Consider the following 369-nt stretch of genomic DNA (forward strand, 5'->3'; position numbering starts at 1 on the left):
TGGGTGCACTGAGTGCCCGAAGAAATTTACTCAAAGTAGTAATCTGCGTTCACACATGCGAACACACACGGGAGAGCAGCCTTATGGCTGCACCGTGTGCCAGAAGAAATTCTCTCAATGTGGTCATCTGCGGTCACACTTACAAACGCACGCGGAAGAGAAGCTCTTTGAGTGCAGTGTGTGCCTGAAGAAATTTACTCAAAGTAGCAATCTGCGTTCACACATGCGAACACACACGGGAGAGAAGCCTAATAGGTGTACAGTGTGCCAGAAAAAATTTGCTCAAAGTAGTAATCTGCGCTCACACATGCGAACACACACGGGAGAGAAGCCTTACGGCTGCACCGTGTGCCCGAAGAAATTTACTCA

The 369-nt window shown here is 48.5% G+C and overlaps 1 protein-coding gene across 1 annotated transcript in view; it reads left to right on the forward strand.

Moving 5' to 3' along the window:
* The first annotated feature begins 6 nt into the window (after positions 1 to 6).
* Positions 7 to 369, forward strand: part of LOC127751893 (zinc finger protein ZFP2-like) — a 1315-nt gene continuing 952 nt past the window's right edge. The window contains exon 1 of the mRNA XM_052276141.1: positions 7 to 362. Coding sequence (XP_052132101.1) covers positions 56 to 362 — 307 coding nt within the window. The 5' untranslated portion in view covers positions 7 to 55. The remainder of the gene's footprint in view (positions 363 to 369) is intronic.

The sequence above is a fragment of the Frankliniella occidentalis genome, unplaced genomic scaffold (assembly GCF_000697945.3).
Source record: "Frankliniella occidentalis isolate FOCC.00 unplaced genomic scaffold, Focc_3.1 Scaffold1869, whole genome shotgun sequence".
NCBI classification, from domain to species: domain Eukaryota; kingdom Metazoa; phylum Arthropoda; class Insecta; order Thysanoptera; family Thripidae; genus Frankliniella; species Frankliniella occidentalis.